This window comes from Dermacentor albipictus, chromosome 3 (genome assembly GCF_038994185.2).
Source record: "Dermacentor albipictus isolate Rhodes 1998 colony chromosome 3, USDA_Dalb.pri_finalv2, whole genome shotgun sequence".
Taxonomy (NCBI): Eukaryota; Metazoa; Arthropoda; class Arachnida; order Ixodida; family Ixodidae; genus Dermacentor; species Dermacentor albipictus.
Window position 1 is genome coordinate 123,800,233 of NC_091823.1, and position 22,416 is coordinate 123,822,648.

The 22,416-nt window shown below is 46.8% G+C and overlaps 1 protein-coding gene across 1 annotated transcript; it reads right to left on the reverse strand.

Annotated features, from left to right (window-relative positions):
- Positions 1-1,855: 1,855 nt before the first annotated feature.
- LOC135909451 (uncharacterized) lies at positions 1,856-14,787 on the reverse strand. Its single transcript, XM_065441423.2, has 3 exons — positions 14,538-14,787; positions 4,564-4,845; positions 1,856-2,871 (listed from the first exon to the last, which is right to left on the reverse strand). Exons 1-3 carry the CDS (start codon positions 14,662-14,664, stop codon positions 2,663-2,665), a joined length of 618 nt encoding a protein of 205 aa, XP_065297495.2. The 5' UTR covers positions 14,665-14,787; the 3' UTR covers positions 1,856-2,662.
- Positions 14,788-22,416: the final 7,629 nt, after the last annotated feature.

Sequence of the window (22,416 nt, forward strand, 5' to 3'; positions counted from 1 at the left end):
TATCGTGATTTGTACTCGAATAACTTCGGGCCCGCCGGTCTTCTGCTGCTCTCTCTTCGGCGCTCTGTGCATGTGTGATTCCTCCTCCGCTGACGCTTCTTGCGTCCTTGAACCAGCAACGGGCGTGCATTTTTTTGGCGGTTGTTTCACATGGTGTAACATCCTCTCTTTAAAAAAATGACGAAGCTTACTTTCGGATCGTCCCTCGTATAACAACTGGCCCTGTGCCTTAATGCATTTCTCTGTCTACGCTTTGCTCAAAATAAACCTAACAAGATGGCCCACAAAAGCTTTAATATAGCAATAACTATTTCATTTTCACCGCATGTATATGTTCCAAAAAGCACACATGAATACTGATCATAGAAAAAAATACACATGCTGATAACAAAAAAGAAAATTTGCAGATCCAGATATCATGACGGAAGTTATAATAGCACGAAGATATAAAAAATGCTGGCTCTCCCGTAATCGAGAGTAGATGTAAGCATGAGATGGCAACAGGCAAAGCAGATTTGTTGGAGTAATTACGACGATTACTCACAGCCATCCGAGGCGACGCTGCCGGTCTTTATGCCGGCCTGTTCACGCAGCGTGGCGCCATCTCTCGAAGGAGGCGGCGCAGAACCCGCGCCGCTAAACTCACGGACAGCTGGCATTGAACAGAGTACAGGAACTACTGTCTCAGCGCCGAAAGATAACAATCAAGCGTATGCTGCACTCTATCTGACTTTTGAACGTCGCTATTGGAAATGGAAAATAAAACATCAGCGTAATAGCGGTTACAGCTTGAGTCATGTTGTGCACAAACATTAGCTTGAGTCATGCTGTTGTCTTGAGCTTGAGTACTGCTTGAGTCATGTTGTGCACAAACATTAGGAAGAACTCGGAAGCAATATTTCCGAGCAAAACAAGTTGCTTGCTCGGAAGCAAGCAACTTGTTTGGGTAATAACTACCGTATGTAATATAATAATAATAATATTTGGAGTTTTACGTGCCAAAACCACTTTCTGATTATGAGGCACGCCGTAGTGGAGGACTCCGGAAATTTTGACCACCTGGGGTTCTTTAACGTGCACCTACATCTAAGCACACGGGTGTTTTCGCATTTCGCCCCCATCGAAATGCGGCCGCCGTGGCCGGGATTCGATCCCGCGACCTCGTGCTCAGCAGCCCAACACCATAGCCACTGAGCAACCACGGCGGGTTTACCGTATGTAATGCGGTCCTGTACAAAGGGTTGGGGGCCAGAGACTCTACTTTCTTGAGTTGTGACTGGTTGCTCGGATGGTCTCCTTTTGTTCTCGCAACGATGTCCGGATGTTCTCGTCCGAGTGCCCGGATAACGGCTCTGGCTTTTGGCTCAAGGCCACTTGAAGGTCGCCGAGAACTGGAGCTAAAAGCATGCTTAAAAACAAGAATAGAGGTGTCGTGTGGTTATCATGTTCATTTTACTTTTTTTGTTTTACTGGGATGGCCTCGTTGGTCACCGTAGTCAACGTGGCGCAACCAATGTGCCGTCTGCTGCAGAGATCCAGTGCCACGTCGTATAGCAAGCTATATATATATATATATATATATATATATATATATATATATATATATATATATATATATATATATATATATATATATATATATACCCTACACCTTCACCAAATATTACGGTGTGTGCGAGCTACGCTGGCATATTTATAAACGCTGCATCAGAAAGTGCAACGCTCGCGCACTTCAAAATGCAGTCGGCCTTCGTCTTCTTCATTTCGGCATCCCGGCACAAACCACACCGTGGCGATATCACGCAAGCAATGAGCAGTTGTGAGTTACTATGCGAGCGTGGACAAAGCAGATAACCAGGTTATGGAATCGTTTATTTGCTTAATGAACCATCGCGAACAGTCGCCGTGGCTCGGTGCGTATAGGCACTCCGCTGTTTAGCACGAACCCACCGGATTTATTCTTGGCGGCGAAGCCGCGGCTTTCCGTATGCGAAAACTCAGCGTGCGCTTAGATTTAGGCGCGTTTTCATGAACTGCATGCGGTCAAAGTTTACCTGGAGCCCAAGACTAGACGGCGTTTCTCACGGCTCAGCCGTCGCTTCGGGACGTTAAGCACCGTTCAACATCGCGGATTTGGCACGTAAAACCTCACGATTTTAAACGCCTTTAATACAAATCGGAAACGCAGTACAAAGATGAAAGAACTTTCTACACATTATCAGTGACTAGAATGTACAAGTCACCCGGGACAGACAGAAACCACGTGTTCGAAGTGAAGCTTTGTGTTATAGCGAAGTGACCTTTACTGTGTGCAGATGACTTTCTTTCGGTTTGATTTAATCACACCTCTTTGGACTATCGACGTCCGTTAAGTGGTAACATCTTCGACCTGCGAGTGGCCCCGGTGCCTAGCGTGAGTTCGAGACCCCAGCTCTGGAAGTTTGGAGCAGGGTTAGTGCTGCAGAACAATATGCTACCGAGAACGTCGCGGTGTCGCCTCCCCCCCTTCCCCCCCCAAAAAAAAAATGAGCTGTAATGGTCTTACGCGGTGTACACGTCACAGTCACAGTTCGGGAATTAGATCCGAAGGGATGACGCAATATCAGGCCACAAGGAGTTCTCGCACCAACATGCTATACGTGCACGCCGGCTGTCCGAGATGTCACGAAGACACTTTCCGAAGTGCGACGATCCACACCGCGCAGAGAAGCAGAGCGACCAGGGGCACGGGCGCTGCATCACCGGCGGCGTTGCAGTGATGTCTGTCCGCGCACAGGCACACCTCCTTGACAAAGTGGCTGGCCATGTACTCCACAAAGCAGCCCGTGTTCAGGCTGTTCACGCACATCCACGTCACGTTCACCGGCAGACCTGTGCTCGCGGCAAATAAAAGAATACATCGAGCGACCTCGGCTACTTCACAGGAAGCGTGTCTTGTTCATAAAACATATTTTGTCCATCGGTATATATTTTTTGTTGTCTGTTGACAACGCCTTTCTGGCCAGTGCTTTATTGTGGCGTGCGACTATTCGAAACTTCCGAATAACGAATCGCAAGTTACCCAATTCGATTTGGTCATCGAAGGAAATAGTCACTATTTGTAAACACGAAGATTCTTCAATAGTTTTCGAATAGTAAAACATGGGAAATTGCGCAGAAGAACACGCTACATTTTAATCAGACTTCGTAGGCTAACCCACTGTACTTCTGTATTTTCCCATTACCAGTATGTCCTGACAGATGTGTGTGTGTGTGTGTGTGTATATATATATATATATATATATATATATATATATATATATATATATATATATATATATATATATATATATATATATATATATATGATGTCTGTCTCTACGAAGCATTACTTTGTACATTTTCCTTTAATCGGTAAGCGAATGATTACTGCAATTTACACGGCCGATAATACTACATGTCTTACTTCGTGTAATTGTATAATGTGTTGTTAGAGTTATCAATGCTTCGCCTATCGGGCGGAACTGCGACTTTTTAAAATAAAGTACAAACTCCTCTGTTCTAAATGAGTAGCACTCTTTGGCTAGGTGTCCGGGGTAATTTACTGCTCCATTCCGTTCGGTCCTTTCGGTTTTGTGTCCCTAAAGACCCCTAGCACCATCTAGGCTTGACTATGTGAACACGCGAACTTCTACACGCTTACCGGCACCTACTAGTGGGCCCACGAGCCTCCGACGCAATATTTTCTCACAAAGCGGCCAAGTGCTGACACAAACCCGACCAAAGCCCAAACAATTAACTTTCATACAATAACTGCTAGAGGGAACTCTGGCTACAGCAGCTGCAAACGGGTTAGTTCAGCCACTATGAGAATGCTGCAAACTTTCCATTGTAAGTAGCCGCACAACTGCGCTTATCAAGTAGATTAATTAATGCATTGATCTAATTAGCAATAAAATAACAATACATAGCCTGTTTCCTGACGTCTGTCGTTCCCAAATATTATGTTTCTAAAAACTTACGTTTTTATCTTGAGTGCCCTATTTCTTTAGGAATTATTGACAATCTTCGCAAAAAACAGCCGGTATATACATAGTCGATGATAACCGTCACCGAAGATGACCCTTCATTCTACTCAGAACTGACAGCTGTTTATACGTTGGCTGTGCGACATGAAACGACAAGAGCTGTAGCTTGCCCAGGGCCCGTATGCATGTGAGGAGACTCACAGCAAGTACTTCGCCTTGGACTGGGAACATTCAGCTATACGCGTTTCCTCTCTTCAGCATCTGTTCTCAATCTTGCGGCACATGTCTCTGCGCAGAAGCTTTGAAAGTTTCTCTGGTAACTGCCTATGCGTAATGAAAATTTCCGACATGACATATTACTTGCGTAACCAGGACTTAATTTAGAAGCGTATCTTCAACCTATGGTAGGTCCCTGGGGCTTGTTACGACTCGGGAGCGCGTAACCCCGGCTACGTGAATATGAAAAACCACGAAGCTGTACAGACGCCGGTGGGTAACCCTTCCCTGTTTGCCTAGCAGCATGTCCCCGCTGGCGAATCGCGAGCCGTGCACGCACCCGTGCTCCCGTAGAAGGTCCAGCGGGCGCACATGCCGTCCGCCCTGGTGCAGTTGTCGCAGTGCGCCGCCAGCTGCGTCCTGGTGGGCATCTCGGCGAACGTTTCGACGCCCAGTAGTGGTCGCTTGAACGGATTGTCGATTGCGTCCTCCGAGCGTTCGTACGCTTTCTTCCAACGCGCCTCGATCTCATTCTGGCGCCGAGGGTCCACCGGTTGCTCGGCCAGCCAGCTGCACTGGAAGCAGCTGAGGCTGCGACGGCGATCGGAGGAGGAGCCCGACACTGCGATAAAAGTTGCATTGCTAAAGGTTTGAATGGTGCTTCAGTAGATTTGACCTGGCTTCGGGTACTAAGGCATATAAGGTGCGGTTACCATGATACATTTTTCGTGATTTTTTTTAATTTTATCCATTATCCATTTTGGTCATCAAGTGAGACCTATTCACGTTTGCCTGTGCGTACGTGACACCGTGCTTGTTAATTTAATTAGTAAGCGAATGTTTACTGTAATTTATACAGCCGATAAAACTAATAAAGTTATTTTGTGTAGTTGTCTAATACTTCGCTATCGCTATCAATTTTCCGCCCTTACGGGTGAAACTGCTACATCTTTAAGTTCACATGAATGATTCGGCCTCCCTTGATAACCCCACCCACAGTGCCCCATAGAAAAAGAAAGCAGTGTTGCCAATTTCGCACAGGATTTCATACAGCCGAAAGAAAGGGGGAGAAAGGCGCTCATGCCGCGGTGTTTTCCTCCCCGTCCTTGTTGCCTTTTGTTAAGCTTTGAAAAATATGCACCCCAGTAGAAGAAAAGCTTGCAATTGAGACATTATGAAGCTTATAGAGCACGAAAAGACGAGCACACAGAAAGACGTGATACACAAAGCGCCTGTGTGTACCACGTCTTTCTGTGTCCTCGTCGTTTTCGTGCGCTATAAACTTCACCATGTCATACTAACAAGCCCAAAACGCTACGTTACTGAGAAATAAAATTTGTCTTTTGCGTTGCATCGAAAACGTTGTCTTTGAGACTACTATTTCTTATGGCAAATATTACGTCAGACGGCAAATATTAAGGGAAACTCGGCGCTTCCAAACGACATACACGGAGACTGCCGCAGTTAAGACAGAAACATGTGCTAATTGGTTTGAGTATTCTTCATATTACCAGCCCTGAAAACGAAAACGCGCCACACAATGAAGGCATTATGTGCGCTAACAATGCTGTCATTAACTCCCACAGAAATGAGCCACATAATCTAGAATCTCGCACATATCTGCGCAGGACTACACCTTCCCTATTACCTATTACGATTAGACGAATCAGTATATAACTTTAAGTTTGCATAGCCATGCTCAAGCTCGTTTTTAAACGTATAAAGAACTAGGACGGCCGATACGAAGTTCTGCACGCGCTACCAGCAGCCATTTTTTAAATTCATTTTCAGGTTAGCTACGCAGCTTAGTATGGCTAAAATAAGTGACACCTGAGCGCCAAAGTGAGTCATGCAACGAGGATCCCTGCGAAGCGAGTGAAGAACGGTTAACTGCGCGAGCCGTTGGATGTTGAATTGTTGCGTTACGCCATTTGTGTTCAGCGTTTCTGTTAATGACTGGCGTAGTGTCTTGCTTGGTTTAGTTTTAGCAGTTTGGTATATTACTGCAGGAATGTCGGTGAACACCCTATCTGATGTACGCAGAATTCTTGTGTTACAGTTTAATTTGAATCACTGCATATGTAACAGCGACGAAAATGAAAATCAAGGAGGCCACACGCATGCGCTTTGTAATCACTCTCCATTCTGCACTGAGCCAAGCAAAATCGGTCCATAATATAGCTGCTCCCGCCACATCCATACGTCGTCACGCACTAGGACGCCACAAATAAGCATCGCGCCTCGCTGACGAAAATGGTTGAAGCGTTTCGACAATTTTCAGCCTGCAACATCACGAACCTAGTTATGTGCAAGGCGATGTTCCTTCACTACGCAGGCGATCAAGTGTGCGTCATCTACGAAAAGTTAAACCTACCAGTTCTACCCTCCCTAAAGGCGCTAGGCCTTCGGATATTTACCTGACTGCGATCGCACAACTCCCAAGCCATCCTTATTGCATACCACACCAGAATCCACAGAATTGGCTTGTTGCGCGGAAAGCTGTATCGCGGCTACATTCTGACGCAAGGCTTTGCAGAAGGCCGGCATGAAGCTAGCCCAGCTACTGCATGTAGCAAGCACGAGGAAGATGGCAGACCAGTCCAAAATATGTATTGAAACCACTCTTTCCGTGATGTAGAACATGTCATTGCACGTCAACACGGGGCAGCTATCAAAAACGAAAAGCAATATACAAAACCAGCCGCCCGGACCGCCACGACACCATGTGCGTGGGCATCGCGGTGGTGTTTACCACCACCCTGCCTAGCAAGAAGGTAAATCTGAAGCGCCTCTGGCAAAGAAACCTACTTTGTGCGAGTGCGCAAGAAGCCATGGTGAACAGCGACAAAGCATGGCGCCGCGGTGCATATTCTGGCACGCGTACCTTTTATATAGTCTGCCTTATATGTCACTGTGGTTGCGGCAAGAACTTAGCAAAAATAGCTGTCACATACAATCATTCCGGTACTGTTTCGTTTGCCGTAGACACGTGCGCTACTATGAACACCATGGGTAAGCATTGGAACGCATTCTTTTAAAAAAGCCTACAACCCAGCACGTGCAAGATATTATACTCTTGTGGTTCCCGCGCTCGGTTCTTGCCAGTCAAGTTGACTTAAAAAGGAACTACTGTCACGAACTTGCTGCATAATTAATCCAAGAACTGACCATCCCCTGGCTATACTACTAATCGAATCACGAAATCAGCTACAGCAGTGGGCCTCTTGTGCGTTATGTAATCGCTCAGAAATGCTAAGCTACTCAGTCCTGGACTTAAAATTGAGATAAACGAGCTCAAAGGAACATTGATTCATTTACATATCAAACCAGACGCGTCTTCGTTTGCCCAAAAGCCACACCGTGTATTCTTTCATATATGACCTAAAGCAGAAACTGACACACAAGTCCTGTTGTAAGCTGAAATCATTGAACCTGTGCGTGGGCCAACACCACAGTATTCTCAAACTGTGGTCTTTGTGAAATAGTACGACCCAAATGCGCATATGCCGAGACGTGCGAAGGACAAGTACAGCCATCGAAAGGAAGTGCCATCCTACACCGACGCTCAGTGACACTGTTGCTGAGCTCATACACTCAAGAGTGTTTTAGGTTATTGATCTGCGACATGGCTAGCATCAGCTATAATTTTACCAGGAGTCTCGCATAATTACTACCATTACAACAACATTTGGGTTCTTAAGATACAAAGGGCTTTCCTTTTTTCGTATTGGAAACATACGTATTTAGAGGTCTGTTGTAAATGTCATCGAGTGTATTTAACGCCGGTGACAACACCTCAGTTCATGTCATCACAGAAAAGGAGCACAACAATACACTCAATGTGACTGAGGGAGTGGAGAAAATGGGCTCGGATTTCTTTGGCTTCGTCTTTGAGAACGGTGCCTCACGGATCTCACTAAGAGGAGCGGCCGCCGTCCAGAATACCTATATTTGCAGTGAGTGAAAACTTCAGAAGATTGCATTGCTTCGCAACATATTTCTGCATCTATGTAACATGATTTTTGGCTTCTAGCGCGAAGTGATACACGGACACAGAAAGGAGCAGACAGGACGAGCGCTAACTCTCAACTAAATTTTTATTACAAAAATAAAAATTATTACTTAATTACTTAATTAATAATTTATTACAATATTATAAAAATTTAGTTGAGAGTTAAGCGATTGAGAATTTTTATTACAAAAATAAAAATTATTACTTAATTACTTAATTAATAATTTATTACAATATCATAAAAATTTAGAGTTGAGAGCGCTCGTCCTGTCTGCTCCTTTCTGTGTCCGTGTATCACTTCGCGCTAGAAGCCAAAAATCATGTTACCGTACCAACTCGCCCAACTGTCTATCCTTTTGCATCTATGTACCTGACTGACATTTTCTACGCACCACTGCGTGCTGCTTCGGAAAGATTTCACGCGGCAGTAAGGTGCCGTGTAGTACGACGCCCTAGATAGGACAAAGCAAGCCATAGTGAGCGCTAAAATAACCCTAGATAACTTGTCGTGTTGGACTATGCGCCGGCTTGATACGGCACACCAACGACAAGCCTCAGCCGAGACCTGCGCTACATGGCAGCCGAGCCCTCACAAAAGCTGAGCAGTGGTCATTGCAAACGGAAAGCAAAGCATTTATTAAATGGGCACATTAAGCGGAAGCTTTAGCTCGGGCCCAACCCCGACGCGGCCTATTCAAAGACATGTAAAACGCAAAAAACGTTTTTCTGAGAAAACACCTGGACCGATTTTAATGAAACCTGTTGCATTTGAAAGAGAAAATTAAATTCTAGTGACTGTTGGAAGCGGAATTTCGATTTAGGGACTGGATATTGTGAAAACGATTTTCAAAAATTCGGAAGTTCAAAAAAATATAAGCACGAAGTTTACAAATTAATAGCTCGGCATCAAGAACAGATATTGCGGTTCTGCAAACGGCATCCAATAGCTCATTGAAAGCGGACAAATTGACACGTCATATTATATCTTACGAGAGTTTGTTACGCTGCGGACAAGGGTTCTGCAAAAGCTTTATTCCCGTATTACTAATTTTTTTTTACATTCATGTGTGACATATCAATTTTGTCCGCTTTAAATGTATTATAAGGCGTAGTTCACATAATTGAAATATCGCTTTTCATTGCTGAGTTACAGAGTTGTGAACTTGATGGTGTCGTTTTCTGAAAATTTTTTATTTTTGCCAATTTTTTATAAAACATTGACGATCTAAATCGAAAATTCGAGACAAACAGTCACTAGATTTCAAGTTTGTCTTTTATATGCAACAAACCTCGTCAAATATGGTGCAGTGGTTGCCGAAAAAAAAACGAATTCTCTTTTCACATGTATTTAGATAGGAGCACCCGAGCTAAAGCTTCCTCTTAACATTTCTACTTTAAGTCTGTGAATAACCATCGTGGTTATGAATGATCGCAAACCATTAAGAACTGCTTTTATAAAATCAGTTTTGCCGAAGCCTGCATGGCAGAGGAAGATTTCTGAAAGAGACAAATTGGTATCCACCTCGACTGTAGCTCGAAGCTGCAAAGAAAACCCGTACAGCCGCGGCCACGTCTGTGTAGAGCGCGCGAGCAGACGGCCTTGCTCTGCGGGGCGACACCGTGCGGCAGTTGCGGGATCTGACGCACAGTGCCCAGGAGCATGCGCGGCCTAATAGACATGCAGGTCGGCGCACGCTGCTTTAAACCAGAAATTATGTTGGTAAGTGCACGTGTTTTGCAGGTTGTGCGCATCACCCGAGGGCGCCACCTTACTACGCGCGATGACAAGGGAATTGCGCACGTGAGTGATAGCATGTGCGATTCTGTCAGGGCACTCGACATGAAAAACTATGTCTTCACCAATCCCAGATAATGTTATCGGCCAATGAAATGTCAACATCGCATGCGTGCTGCCTATATAGTGGACATAGAAGTCAAACCTTTTCGCAGAATTTATTCGCAATGGCTCCTCGACTCACAGCGGATGAGCGACGCGCAATTGCTATTATGGGGCGCACAATGTCACAAAGAGCGATAGAGCCGGGCGCGTGTTATCAGCTGAAACGCGTAATCTTTTGGCATGGCGATACCGAGAGCGCCCTTAAGGCACATTCACACCAAAAGCGGAGCGTCTAAGCGGCCAAGCGGATTTTCAACACGGCGAGGCGGTGAGCGCGTACGCCTGTTCAGACCGGACAAGCTTGCCTGGCGTCCCGCGTCGCACGGAAGGCGGGGCATCTCGCAATTTCTTTAGCAATATGTCAAGAACGTGCCGCCATCTGGCGGCACTTTGGGTTTGTACGCGCACTTTCGATATTTTTTTGGTCGTGGGTTGGCGCGCTCCCGTCCGCTATCTACTTCTGCAAAATGATGAGCTCAGACGAAGAAGACGAGATCGTTGGCATTTTACTCGCCCCTTGTGTAGCGCTGTTACAAATATTGAAAAGCGACAACACAAGACAAGGACAAAAAAAAGTTTAAAGCGACGACACGGTGCCGTGTCGTCGATTTATACCTTCTTTTGTCCTTGTCTTGTGTTGCGCTGTAACAAACCTTACTATGAATCACAACCAACTGGCCCAACTTGCCGTTTTTACGCTTTTCAAGAACATAAGCAAAAAGCCCAGAGAAACACATTTGTTTACATTCGTTCACCAGCGCTTCCTCAGTGTCGGGCTCTGATTGGCTGCGGCCCAAGCAGCCAACTTGTCCGCGCGGAAAAAATCGGTCCGGGCGCGATCCGGCCAAGCGGCCGCGTATTTTCCGCAAAGCGGAAAATCTGCGGCCGCTTTGCCGGATCCGCTTGTCCGCTCCGCCTTTGGTGTGAACGTGCCTTTAGCAAGCGTACATATTCGGTTAAACAACTACCCGTTTCAACGTTGCCACTCGTGCAATGCAGTTCTTCATGTATATTAGGCCGCGCATGCTCCTGGGTACAGTGCGTCACATCCCGCAACTGTCGCACGGTGTCGCCCCACAGAGCAAGGCCGTCTGCTCGCGCGCTCTACACAGATGTGGCCGCGGCTGTACAGGTTTCTTACAAAGAAATCTTTTAAATTGAAAGATTTGTCCCGGTGGCGCGTAGCACGAAGCTACAAATGTGACCCGTACGGCTTTATCAGAAAGAAAGCGAAGTTGAAGAAAAAATCACCCTGGACTGCCACCGAGACACACTTTTCCTCAAATTCAATGCTTATTCTTTCTGAGAAATCCTCATTGGTTTCCATTGCAGCGTCATGCCAGGGTGATGATAATTTTCGCCCTTAGATAACTACTGTTTTCTTCGCAATGTAAACCTACAGTACTCGGAAGATTTACAGGCGTATTTTTACGATTTTAAGCTGCACTACCGATCTGGATCTCACAGCGCTGCTGACTGCTCCAGGAATCCTTTGAAGGCGCCTAAGTACGACGCTCAACGCATAACTGAAAAGTTTGTTTGCTACACCACTGATACCACACCATGCCACATGGCCATACCACATGGCCAACGCCGACACCCTATATATACTTAGTCGTCAATGCCATAACCAACACCAAGCCCACTCTACTCAAGAAGGTACAAACGCAATCGCAAAGGTGACAAACTAGATCACTGTGCATTCAAAGGCTGTACTCCGAGGTACAAAAATTGTCGTATTTCAGCCTCTTCGCTTTGTGATGGTGCAATTCTCCCATGGCGGTTATCAGGGAGTAGTAAAGACGAAACGACTCTTACGAACAAAGATGTGGTTCCGAAAAATGAACCCCTTTCGCAAAAACGCTGTCTGCATTCATTGTCAGGTTCATGTTGACAAATCACACCAGGATGCAGTCAAGATGACCGAACATTCAGAACGACCCCGGTGAGAAGCGTCCACTGACTATCAGGAAAATACCTCGCAGTAGTCCTAAATTAACACTCACGCTACTTTACGCATGTTTACGAAATGTCTATTATTGCCGGACTGCTTGTTTGTTTTTCCTATCACCTCATGTTATCATCCTTTGCTCGTTAGACAATCTATTGGAGAAGTCGGCGAAACCACAGTTACGAACATTTCCAATGCCATCAGAATAAATCCCTCACTCACTCTCTATGGTGATGGTTGGATGCAAATTTGCCAAGCAATTCTTACTAAAGCTCCGCCTTTCTCACCAATATCAAATAACTTGCTACAGAATATAGTTTCCGCCACAGAAACATCAGCACACTGGCCCCAGCCGAATGACAGACCAAAAATTTATGAAGACCCTTGTGATAAAATTGATATAAACAGAGACACTTGCTTGCTCAAGACAGTGCCAAGACCACTCGTGTGATTTCAGACCACCGAATGTATACAGTACGGTCTACATTTAGAGGGCCGGAACATCAAATTAGCGTTTCGGAACTGATTAAACCTCAGTTTTAAAAATAAGGCCTCGGCAATTTCTTACCATAACGGTCTAATCTAATCGAACGTCACATCAAGCATTGTTCTCCTATGAAGATGATACATTCGAGTTGTACTGGCATGAGTACCAATTACGGGTTCCATTTAACCGTTTAGTGATGTACTCGAGATACTGCGTACTGCTCTTCTGGTCTCAACGTTAAAGGGCGGTGAGAGACGACGAAAACAGAAGGCAGGAACACACAGGACAGCGCTGAACTCGGAACTAACTTTATTCGGAGGCATACACAAACTTATGTACTAATGTATGCATTCGAATCAATTTGTGGGTTCAGCGCTGTTGTGTGTGTTCCTGCCTTCTACCTTCGTCGTCTTGCGCCGACCCTTCAAGATATTCAACCAGTACCAACTCGCCCAAATGCCGATCCTTCTTCTGGTCTCATTTGGCCGAAGTCCCACATACTGCGCAAACTATCCAATGCGTACGATGAATAAATTTTTAGTAGGAGTGCGCGAATATTCGAGATTTTGAATACCAATAAAATATATTTTGCTATTTGATTCGTGTTTCATTTAGGGATTCATTATATCAGAAATTGTCGGATATTCTTATTTGCTCAAAAATATATGGGATATTAACACACATGGAAGTCGATACAGAGACTCTCCGCTGTAATTGCCGGTAGTTCCGAATGATTCTGCGGCAAGACACAATAGAGCCTCAGGTTTTGCAGAGGCAACACTTGAGCGAGAGCACGAGGCAGATAACATAACGTTCGTTCAACAAGAATGCCTTTTTTTTAAAGCAATCTACGAATTTGTTCTCTCGTTTTAGACAAGCGAATTTATCATTTTGGCCACTCGTTGCACTACCATTTTTTTAACAATGGGTGTTGCTGCAAGTGGTATCGCACTTGTCTCCAATGGACACAATGACCCTCTACGGGCATCTAATGAGGTGCTGCTTCCTTGTTTCAATACTATCACTGCCATGGTTGCACCAGAAAACTGAAAAAGCCAAACATTTAGAAGCTCCTCAGTTGGCCAGATGTCCAGTTATAAAAAGATCAAATAGATGAAATCATGTAATTTTTTTTTTCGCTAGACAGATTCCACACAGACAATATACTTCAATTAGTTAATAAAGAATGTGCGGTACTTGATTCGATTCCAAGGTCGTTTCCCTTACGCACACGTATTCGCTTAGGAAATTCTCAAAAATAAATGGGGCCCATCCCTCTGTGCTTATCGACAAAATAACTCAATTCATCCGATGTGCTTCTGACAGCTTTGAGCGCGTACGTTCAGTGTATCCTAACACGAAAGAGGCCAACGTCCGCGAGGCACGCGGGACGTACTTTCGTAAAGATCGCCGTATCGGTCTAACGTTATTCTAAGAAACTTCGAGGGATAGTTGAAACCCAATTGGCCATGACTTTTATCGAAAGAAACAACCGCTAGACACCAATCGTGTTTTTTCCTCTCTCAAACGCAGCCAACAGGGCCGGTCAAAGGAGCACAATCCAGCGTTGTATAGAGTCTCCATACGCAGTTCTCAACGCTGACCTGGCAACCCGCATGCATGACAAACGTACATACAAACAACGAAATACTATATGGCCGATCGAGCATCATAATAAGAGGCCAGTGAAGCTTTTTTCTGGGCCGCAACAAGCGTGTAACAAACGCTGGCTACACGTGCTATCGCATTAAAATGTGTTTTATCGTGATTATTGCCTCCCGGCACAACACTAAATTTACGGATTTCTCAAGACACTAATCGCCAGCCTTCCAACGCACAGTGAAAGGTGCTCGACCCACAAGTTGCGCCTTCCTCGAATGATGGGGAAACGTACGCACAATGCACATGGCCTCGACGCGCCCATACATGCAAGAAGTGAAGAGTGATAACTTTCGATAACTTACCCGGATGGAGGAGCGGTAGCAGCAGCACGAGCAAAGGCAGCACAGCCGGAGTTGTACGGTACATCGTTGAAAAAACCAGGGACCTTGTAAGCGCTCGGCAGGAAGGTGCGGTCGCTGGCCGAGCCATTCGAACTGCTTATCACACGACAAGGCTCTGGTGGCTTCGACGATAAGGCGACGCGGTAGAAAAATGGACGGCCCTCACCGCGGAGCTGACACCCAGCCCTTCCGCCATGAAGGAGTGCCGTTGCCTTTCGCATTTCGCTTATCGTACAATAAACGACTCTGTCGCGGTGGACACGCGGAGAAGTCGTTTCCACCTAAGCCAGGTAGGCGTCGTTTTACCTTATCGGCGGCATACCGTGCGGGCGATGTAAGGACACTGACATCGCGCGAATTTCCACAAGTATAATAGAAGCGTGCTGCACGAGTTTTTAAAGAGGAACGCCAATAAGACGTCTGCTGAACTAAACACAATACACGCCAAGGCATGCGAGCTAGTGGAGCGATAAGTGCCGAGTTTGAGACATGAACGCGGACGTTCAACCTTGGTATTCATCTGTTAAACAAAAAAGCAATACCCCATATTGCTTGTCTACGACGCGTAAAAATATGAATAAAAAGTCGAAGTTTGTCCCGAAAGGCGAATCAGCGATTGCGATTGCAAATTAGTGGACAGCTATACGAAGTAAGATAGTAGTTTTGTCGGCCGCATAAACTTGTAAACAGCGGCATACTAAATAAGTTAATAAGCATGGCGTAACGCGCGCACAAGCAAACATGAACACATCTCACTCGATGACCTCGGAAACTCGCTGTCAAAACTGTGGAGTGAGGGAGCGCGGTCACCGCAGTGGGCGAATTGACCTTCGTGCTGCCGCCTCTCGCATGAACGCAAATTCAGCGGCGAAAACACAGCGCTCGGTGGTCTCTGTCCCCGTCGCAGATGGCTTTCAAGATACAGCGGCCCGGGCCGGCGCACGGTTGCCCGAAGTCGCCCCTCCCCTATCTCTACCTTCCCCCGGAGCCTTGCGCGCGACGGAAGACGGCGCGCTTCCTCTCTAGCGTTGTTGTGCCATTACCACCAGCCCGGATCCCGAATCTGCAAGATGCAGAATTTATCCTGCGAGCGCCCAAATTCTCCCTTGACAAGTCAAGATGTTGAGCCGTCAGGCAGCGGTGTCCTGCGGAGAAGCATCGGCGGGCAACATGTTCAAACGTGTCATCAAGTGCCAGACAGCCCGGCGCCGCACCTACTTTTGCCTGGGGGTCACCGCGCGCGCGAACTTTGAACCGGGTGGCCAGCGCGGTCGCTGGTTGGACCTCTCGGACGACCGTCGAGTGCTGGCTTTGTATTGGGCCGTTTGAGTGACAATCGTTTCTCGGGGATTATAAAGCCGCGAGGCGGCCGCCTCGAAAACAGGATCCGCCGACCCACCGGGAGCAGTGCCGCTCTCGACTGGAGAGAGATGTGTCACGCGTTTTCGCCGGACGTCGCCGTGCGGGAACAGTCGCGTTTGCTGTGAGCTCTCGGCCCCAGTGCCGATCCGATCCTGTCCTGTATAATGACCTGTATATATAGTGTATAAAATCCCTTTTGTTATTCTCACCGACGCCTGACTCGGAGTCTTCGCTACCAACGCTCTGTCACGAAACGGGTGACGAGCGCTACGGGACCACAAAGTCGTAATCGTGGTGCAGCGGTGCAAAGTCGTAACAGCATGCGCGAAATTGAGCCGCGATCGCCAATTCTCCGTTGCATCCTTTCACTCGCACATAGAGCATACGCCGCGCGGCGACGATTTTATCCCCATCGGAATTTATACGGAACCTCGCGTCAACGGCGACGCCAACGGCAGATATGCGCCTAAATTGCCCATATAATTGCTATCGCAATAAAAATAAAGTCAGCGGGTTTCTAAATTACAACTTCTTGACCCATAACAGGGAGGAACAGAAAATGTGCGTAAGTTACGAACATAAGCGCATTAATACAATTTATTTGTGGCGATTATATTACTTGGTACCAACCCACGTGTCCAGTTTATAGTGTTGTTTTTACCATCACAAAACCTAAAAACACTAAAAGCCCGAAAGATGAACACAAATGCAGAAAAAGGGGCTTATGCGTGCAGCTAGGAGTTAGTTCAGTGGCGCACTCTGCCGAACACTAAAGCGCTCTCCGATTAGCTAAAAAGCACAACTGGAACACTATTGTCGGTGACAAGACATACACCGATCAAATAAAACTTTAAAGGCCGGACATTTCTGCTTCCATACGGAAGTTTTGTTCACAGTGGCCTAGTGAACAAGTGAACAAGGCTTCCGCACGGAAGCAAAAACGTCTTGCTTTTGAAGTTTTATTTGGTCGGTGTACGCCTTTGTCGTGTTTCATCCCGACCAGACTGGCTTCCGTCGAACGCTCGATTATACTATTGCCGGTGATCAGTACACACTAATAGGGAAGACGGAGTCTCAGAATGGCCTCGGCGTCTCAATATTCGGCCTTATTCCGGGAGTCTACCCTTCATGCTGCTACCGCAGAAGTTGGAGGGGCGCTATACGGTGGTAAACAACTGAACTTTTGTTTCAAATCATATCAAAACTTATTCAAATAGTAAGATGCTGAGAGCACAGACAAACAGCCAAATAGCAATGACGTGACAGTGTACACGTAATGACATGGTGAAGACTGAGAGCAAAAAATAAAACAGTAAATTACATCAGGTAGGTAAAGATTACGCTGAATGTCTTAATAACATGGCGATAGAGTTACCCCATAACGTGGCAAATGAAGAATGCCGGAGAGGCACCCTCCCCCCCCCCCCCTCCGTCCTCTAAATATTTGTGCGATTTACGTGCTGTGGAACTGCGTACTGTGATGTGTTCATAACTTTCCCCGTCTTCTTCTGTGTACACATCATCACATCACCATTGAGCACGTCTTCCCTCCGGTAGGTACCATAATGAAAAAAAAAAAAAAGAACGCGAAAGTGTCAAGGGCCCCGTGTCGCAGAAAATCAGGTCTCGGCGTCCGGCGCCGACTATCTTGTGAGCGAAAAATCATTCCGAACCACGCAGGCACTCCGCGTAGCGCACAGACGTTACTGAACTAACTGAATTTCTCAAAGTAAAATGCGTCCGAAAAGTCGTAAAGTACGACTAACACACAACCTACTGACATGAGAGAGCCGGATTGTAATCTGAATATACGAGAAAACATACTTCTGCTACGCGGAAATTCAGACACACACCCCTTTTCCAGCGTTTCTACCATTCGTAGAGCAGCGCGGCTGGATCTTTGCAACACCAACCAGATGGCGCTCGCCTCCACCCATCCGTACCAATTAATTTAATTTAATTATGGGGTTTTACGTGCCAAAACCACTTTCTGATTATGAGGCACGCCGTAGTGGGAAGTTTCGGCCACCTGGGGTTCTTTAACGTGCACCTAAATCTAAGTACACGAGTGTTTTCGCATTTCGCCCCCATCGAAATGCGGCCGCCGTGGCCGGGATTCGATCCCGCGACCTCGTGCTCAGCAGCCTAACACCGTAGCCACTGAGCAACCACGGCGGGTCATCCGTACCAAGACAATAGACATATGGAAACAGGAAAAAATAACAGCAAAGGGGAAGAGAAATGCGGCCAAAGCGCGCTACGGGAATACTGTGCCACCACCACCTTCGCGTCCGATTGCCGTCCCTTACTTGGCCGCTGGAGCCCCTGTCGTCAACCCGTGGCGTACACCTGATAACCGGCCAATACGCTATTACTGCATCTTCCTGGCCACGTAGCACGATTCTGGCGCCGTCGCAGCCACAGTTTACATGACAGTGGGGGCGCCTCAAGCTACAGGCCTGCTCGATTGCCGCGTCAGGATCCATCTAACCTTCCTCCGGACTCGTCCTACAGTCGCCACCCCTTCGATTCAGGCCGGTCGCTTTCCCCACGTCGCCGATCTATTTCCCCAATGGTTCGCCGACCCAGCCCAGCCCGAGAGGAAAACTAACAGTCGCAGTTCCAGAGGCAAGAACTGCGTTTAAGTCGAACATTTCAAGGCCTCATTCTTCCCCGGCGAACGAAATTGAACTGTACGTAGACAGCGTCACCGAACACGCACTTATCGACACCGACACCGGAGAATTTTAACAAAGTGACCATTCCCCTCGCCTCTCTTTGCGTACGGAAACGTTGTAGTGCATTCAGCCTTCAGCGTCGCGCACAGCCCGGGCCGTTATTCAAAGCGTTATGTATGTTATCAAATTTGTCGCCCTATCTCGTTCCTCGCACGACATTATACTTGGATGGAATTTCGTATCTGTCAAGCTCTTATCGACTGCGCTCGTGTCGAACTTACGTTATGAGTACCGTGCTTTGACCCTGACGACCATTATTCTCCTAAGGTTGCTGCTGCCTCTGACATCAACATCGCACTTTTCTCCGCCGCTCTGGTCCCTGTGTCATGTAACTCTGCTGCGAACTCATCTGTTCTGCTTACGCCGTCGGCCACTTGTGCGCGCCGCCGGAACTTTCTGCTTACCTCTGAACTTTCGGAACTTTCTGGTACCTCTGAACCTGTCGATTGCGTTCTCCCGCCAACCATGTTTGGTGATACGGCATCACTTCCGATTTGTGCCGTCTCTCCTCCAGCCGCGACCTATGCACCTGTGCAGTCGGCGCAGAACTCACACCTGTGCAGCACACAGAAATCATCAAGCTCCTCCAACGATTTAGTGCCTCATTCGACATTGACGAACGATCCTTGGGTCGAGCGCGCGCATTCGTTCACCGTATCGACACCGGTCAACAAACACCATCGCGCCAGCGTCCGTATCGTGTGTCGGCTGCTGAACGCCGTATCGTCGACCAGCACGTTGACGACATGCTGGAGCGTGGCATCATCCAGAACAGTTCCTGGTCATCTCTGGTTGTCCTCGTTAAAAAAAAGATGGCTCCATTCGGTTCTGCGTCGACTATCGCCGCCTTAACCGAATAACGCGCAAAGATGTCTGTCCTCTGCCGCGCATCGACGATGCCTTGGACAGTCTGCAGGGAGCGGAATTCTTTTCCTCGCTGGATCTGCGCTCCGGGTACTGGCAAGTGCCAATGGCAGAGGCCGATCGCCAAAAGACAGCCTTTGTAACACCTGATAGGCTATATGAATTTACCGTCATGTCGGTCGGCCTCTGCAACGCGCCTGCCACTTTCGAGCGAATGATGGACACCGTTCTTTCACGAATGATGGACACCTCTACCAAATACAACGGGGGTGTTTGCCAGCACTAGTTCTAGGTTGCAGTGGTAGGCTTAAACAGGTCGGTACTATGGCGAAACGGAGAAGCAAGCAATTCTCGTCGCCTTCTCTTTCACAAGCACTATGCCCACTGCCCAGTGCCTTCAGTACAATACAATAGGTACGAGGTGCTCCGGTGTATGTGGAAAGGTGTAATGGTTCCAGGACTTAAATTTGTAAATGCGATTGTTTGCTTGAAAGCAGGGGTACAGTCAGGACTCGATGGCAATCAAAGGTCAGTGGGACGCCTCGCACTGGGCGCTCACGGAAAGACTACAAATCAAGCTGTGCAGGGTGATATGGGCCGGGTAAGCTTTGAAGTGAGAGAAGCTCACAGTAAAATTGATTATGAAGAGTAACTAAGGAACATGGGAGAAAGTAAATGGGCTGGGAGAGTGTTCAGATATTTGTACAGGAATAACACTGATTTACAGTGGAGGAAAACAGCTAAGCAGCTTGCCAGCAAGTATGTGGCCTGTATGATCAGCAACACAACAACAAAGAACTTTAAGCGGAAAGTCAGAGAGGCTGAGATATAATTTCATGGGCGGCGGCAATAGAAAAAAAAAAACCTGCCGTAACTACTTAAGAGCAAATAGCAAAATCAGGAAACAAAAAAATTATGTTAACTCAAAGGGAAGCTCATTACTTTTCGAAGTGAGATCATGATGCCTTAGAACGTGCACTTATAACGCGAGATACAAAAAGGAAGAAGAAACATGTGTTTGCTACCGTAAAGCTAGGGAAACGATGGAGCTTGTTCCATTAGAATGTGAAGATATCTGCTCAGCGGTCGATTAAGGCACCACTGTCCTCCTTGAAGCCCTTGGGTCCAGCGAGAGCAGGGAGAAAGTAAGCATGTCCGCATAGAGATTAGTAAAAGGCGATTGGAAGATTGGTGGAAGTAGGGAAACGACAAAAAGAGAGACGTAGAAAAGCAAAGTTCCCGATAGGGGTTCAGAAAATTTGGTCATGGGAATTCATCGTAGGTTCTATTTTTTGTTGTTTTAACAAAAGTAGAACATCAGGCAATATAACAACAAGAGCTTCGTGGGGCAAAACACCGCCCCTTTCCGAAGGGGGCGCTCATAGCATCTATCCATCCATCCGCGGCCCACGCAAGAGGCCGCATTTCTATCAGAAAGCTCGCCTTCGTGCATAGCGTTCGCCGTCAGCGTTTTCGGGTAAACATTACGGTTACATAAGCTGCAGTTGCCAGGAAGCGTGAGAAGTAGTCAGGGATCTTTGAATACTATCGCGTTGCACTCTTGAAGGGGAAGCTTGAGCGCCCTCCAAATTTTTTTCGCAATAGAAATGATGAGAAATAAGAGAGAAACCAGGATGGAGCCATTTGCTGGCAGTATTTGTAGAAGTCCCCTTCGGGAGGCACTTGTCGCTCTACTTTTTATCTTTCACTAACTATACAGGGTCTTCACAGTCAACCATACAGTAACTTTGACAAAACCGCTGCGCTATCTACGCAAGACCTGCTTGCACAGGCGGTTTACGTGGCTTGGTGGACACACTATTTCAGACAAATGAGCCACCAATGACACAATTAAAAAACTTCCTGTCTTGCTATCATGATTGTAATACACGCTTATATTTCAAACGTTAAGACAATCGTATTTTAAGACAACTGAGCTTCGTTTGATTCCCCAGGAGCACTCGTGTTACGAGATGAATATTCATCATAAATCATACGACAGTCAACTAAATTCACTTCAGGGACATAGATATCGACACGTCACACCCCACTGTGACGTGGCTTACTGCGTGCGACATATCGTCTGCAAGCTGGGCGAAGCGCATCATAGAGTTCGCTACAATTACTGGTAGATGGGCTAGTGTCTGCGGGTGCTGCAAGCACAACGGTTCGGCCGGCGTGGGATGATGGGCGCAGTATACATGAATCTGACTGAACTTCGTCCTTGTGGCCTCGAGCGCCTATGTGCGTTTGCAATGGAATAATTTCCAATAAATATTGCATTAAAGATGAACAGAAAGCCTAAATAAAGTAATCCGACGGCTGGATTCGATCAGAGGACCTCTAGCACAGAAGCCCGATGTTGTAAGCCTTACGCCACGGACAGGTGCCTCGACAAGCGGAATTGCTGCAATTAGCAGCGATTATGCATATTCAGTCTTATTGCCTTCTGCATTTAGAAAAGCGCAGATTGCTTTGAAACTAGGCCAATAAAAACAGGTAAAGCGTCGCATTCAAAGCCACAATAATGTCCGAAGCCGCAAGCACGATCAGGCGAACCCGTGTACTGCTACTGCCCACCATTCCCGCGATGGCTGAACGACCGTAGCGCCGCCACAGTTCACTCTGGCACCTTTAGTAAGAAACTCTATGAAGTTGATCACAGCTGCGCTCTTGTTATCGGCTGGCGAAAACAAGCAACGTCCGGCTTTTCCCGTTTCTCTCACGTTGACGTTCGCTCACAGATTGACTGTGTCTACATCCACGCTTCCGAATGCGAAATTAGTTGACCGAGTGTCAAATTTAGCGATGAATCAAACAAAATGGAGTTGTCTTCTAACACGAGTGCTGCCTTGACGTTTGAAACATAAACATAT

What these genes read in the sequence shown, in the direction of transcription:
- LOC135909451 (XM_065441423.2), bottom strand. Translation starts at nt 14,664, where the DNA reads ATGGCTCGGCCAGCGACCGCACCTTCCTGCCGAGCGCTTACAAGGTCC. An exon ending in GCTACCGCTCCTCCATCCGG is followed by an intron (nt 4,846 to 14,537) that starts GTAAGTTATCGA and finishes CTTTTATCGCAG; the next exon opens with TGTCGGGCTCCTCCTCCGAT. An exon ending in GACCTTCTACGGGAGCACGG is followed by an intron (nt 2,872 to 4,563) that starts GTGCGTGCACGG and finishes CCGCGAGCACAG; the next exon opens with GTCTGCCGGTGAACGTGACG.